Below are 2,244 nucleotides of genomic sequence, written 5' to 3'. Positions count from 1 at the left end.
ATACATACGACAGGCTTCTTTCAGTTTCCGTCAACCAAATCCACTCACAATGCTTTGGTCAGTCCTAAGCTATAGAAGAAGACACTTTCCCAAGTTGCCATACAGTGGGACTGAACCCAGAACCATGTGGTTGGGAAGCAAGCTTCTTACCATACAGCCCCTCTTGTACCTATATATTCTGTATTTAAATCTGCCAAGGTCAACTTCACCTTTTATCTTTCAAGGATGATAAAATAAAGTACCAATCAAGTACTGGGGGGATATAACTATTTTCCAATTACAGATAAGTTCACTGCCATCAATTCAGCAGGAAGAAAATTCAAAGACTCAACCAGTTCAGTTAGAGAGCCACTGCAATCATCTGTAGTCGTGGCATGCACAGATGACATATTTCAGCAAGTGAAAGACTGATGTGACTAATACCCAGGTCAGATATTCACGCCAAATTACTTGATCAGGATGTCTGGCATTGGCCCAGGAAAGTAACCTGAATGCATAGATTTCTAACATAAACACAAAGTCACAAACACATAGACTTCTAGCATAAAACACAGAGCCAACTCCTTCAAAATAAATGAAAATAAAGTTGTGACAATTACAAATTATAAAGGAAAATAAACAGAAAGACAGGAAAGAAAAGTACGTGTCACCAACCTTTGGCAAATTTGGTAATTTCCTCTTTGACAGCAACTCCTATGGCAGGCCAAACCATATTGTTAAGTTGGTGCAGTTTATTCTGTTAGATGGATATACATGAATAAATAAATATATATATGAACAAATACATCATCATCATCATCATCATCATCATCATCGTTTAATGTCCGTTTTCCAAGCCAGCATGGGTTGGACGGTATGACTGAGGACTGGAGAGCCAGCAGCTGCACCAGGCTCCAATCTGATCCGGCAAAGTTTCTACACCTGGATGCCCTTCCTAACGCCAACCACTCCGAGAGTGTAGTGGGTGCTTTTACGTGCAACCAGCACAAGAGCCAGTCACATGGTACTGGCAACGGCCTCGGTCATAAAGTGTTTTTTACATGCCACCTGCACAGGAGCCAGTCCAGCGGCACTGGCAACAGCCTCGCTCAAATGATTTTCTAACGTGCCACCAGCACAAGTGCTAGAAGACGACACTGGTAACGATTACACTCAAACGGTGTATATATATATATATATATATAGTTTTAGGGAAAATAACCAATTTAATTGAGTTTTTTACCTGTAATTTTGGATTTTGTCCCTAATAATATTATATATATATATATATGTATGTGTGTGTATATGTTTGTGTGTCTGTGTTTGTTCCTCCAACATCGCTTGACAACCGATGCTGGTGTGTTTACATTCCCGTAACTTAGCGGTTTGGCTAAAGAGACTGATAGAATAAGTACTAGGCTTACAAAGAGTAAGTCCTGGGGTCGATTTGCTCGACTAAATGTGGTGCTCCAACATGGCCGCAGTCAAATGACTGAAACAAGTAAAAGAGTAAAATGTACCATGCAGTGGGACTGAACCCAAGACCATGTGGCTGGGAAGCAGGTTTCCTAACCACACAGCCATACCTGTGCCTATATAGAAAAAATAATCAGTCACTATAAAACTGACCTTATCTGAGAAGACAATCTTCCCCAATGAAGACCGCTGGATTTCTCCATTTGGAGCCAGAATTTCCTTGCCAAAATATTCCACAATTTGATGATAGACAGGAGTATCTTTGCAATACACTTGGTGACCTAGGGAGGAAGAAAGAGGTTTTATAATGTGAGTGCTACAGAGGGGGAAGGGGAGAAGAGAGACAGAGGGGAAGAGATAGAGGAGGGAAGAGATAGAGAGAAAAAAGGCTGAGAGATTGCAGTACTTATGGTACTTATGGCTATACATATATAAATTGAAAACGTAAAAATAAAAATAAAACAAAGGATTCTGCGGTACACGTGTTTCAAGCTTTATAGTTGTTGCATCATTATTGGTATATAATTGATAGTATAAAGCTATCTTCAGCCGCAAATATATTCTTTCCCAAGAATTATATCACAAAGAAGAAATTAAAAGAGGGAGAAACATGAGAGATGAAAGGTGAGAGTCCATTTGGTATTGTCCATTGTAATATAACTCGTAGAATCTTTAATTTGATATATTTACATAAAAGTTCATCGGTACTCCGAAATCTGTCCATATTGTGCCACAATTCAGTGTAGAGCGAATGCTACATATATATATATATATATATATATATATATA

The 2,244-nt window shown here is 38.9% G+C and overlaps 1 protein-coding gene across 4 annotated transcripts in view; it reads right to left on the bottom strand.

Moving 5' to 3' along the window:
• Window positions 1-2,244, bottom strand: part of LOC106882755 (bifunctional coenzyme A synthase) — a 72,533-nt gene that overhangs the window by 9,080 nt on the left and 61,209 nt on the right. For all 4 annotated transcript variants that reach the window (XM_052970839.1, XM_014933533.2, XM_014933531.2 and 1 more), the window contains exons 6-7: window positions 1,609-1,736; window positions 655-736 (exon numbers count right to left, since the gene is read on the bottom strand). In XM_052970839.1, the coding sequence (XP_052826799.1) occupies window positions 655-736; window positions 1,609-1,736 (210 nt within the window). The remainder of the gene's footprint in view (window positions 1-654; window positions 737-1,608; window positions 1,737-2,244) is intronic.

This window comes from Octopus bimaculoides, chromosome 9 (assembly GCF_001194135.2).
Source record: "Octopus bimaculoides isolate UCB-OBI-ISO-001 chromosome 9, ASM119413v2, whole genome shotgun sequence".
Taxonomy (NCBI): Eukaryota; Metazoa; Mollusca; class Cephalopoda; order Octopoda; family Octopodidae; genus Octopus; species Octopus bimaculoides.
The sequence above is the reverse complement of the archived record's forward strand: the minus strand, read 5'-3'. Positions and strand labels throughout refer to the sequence as shown.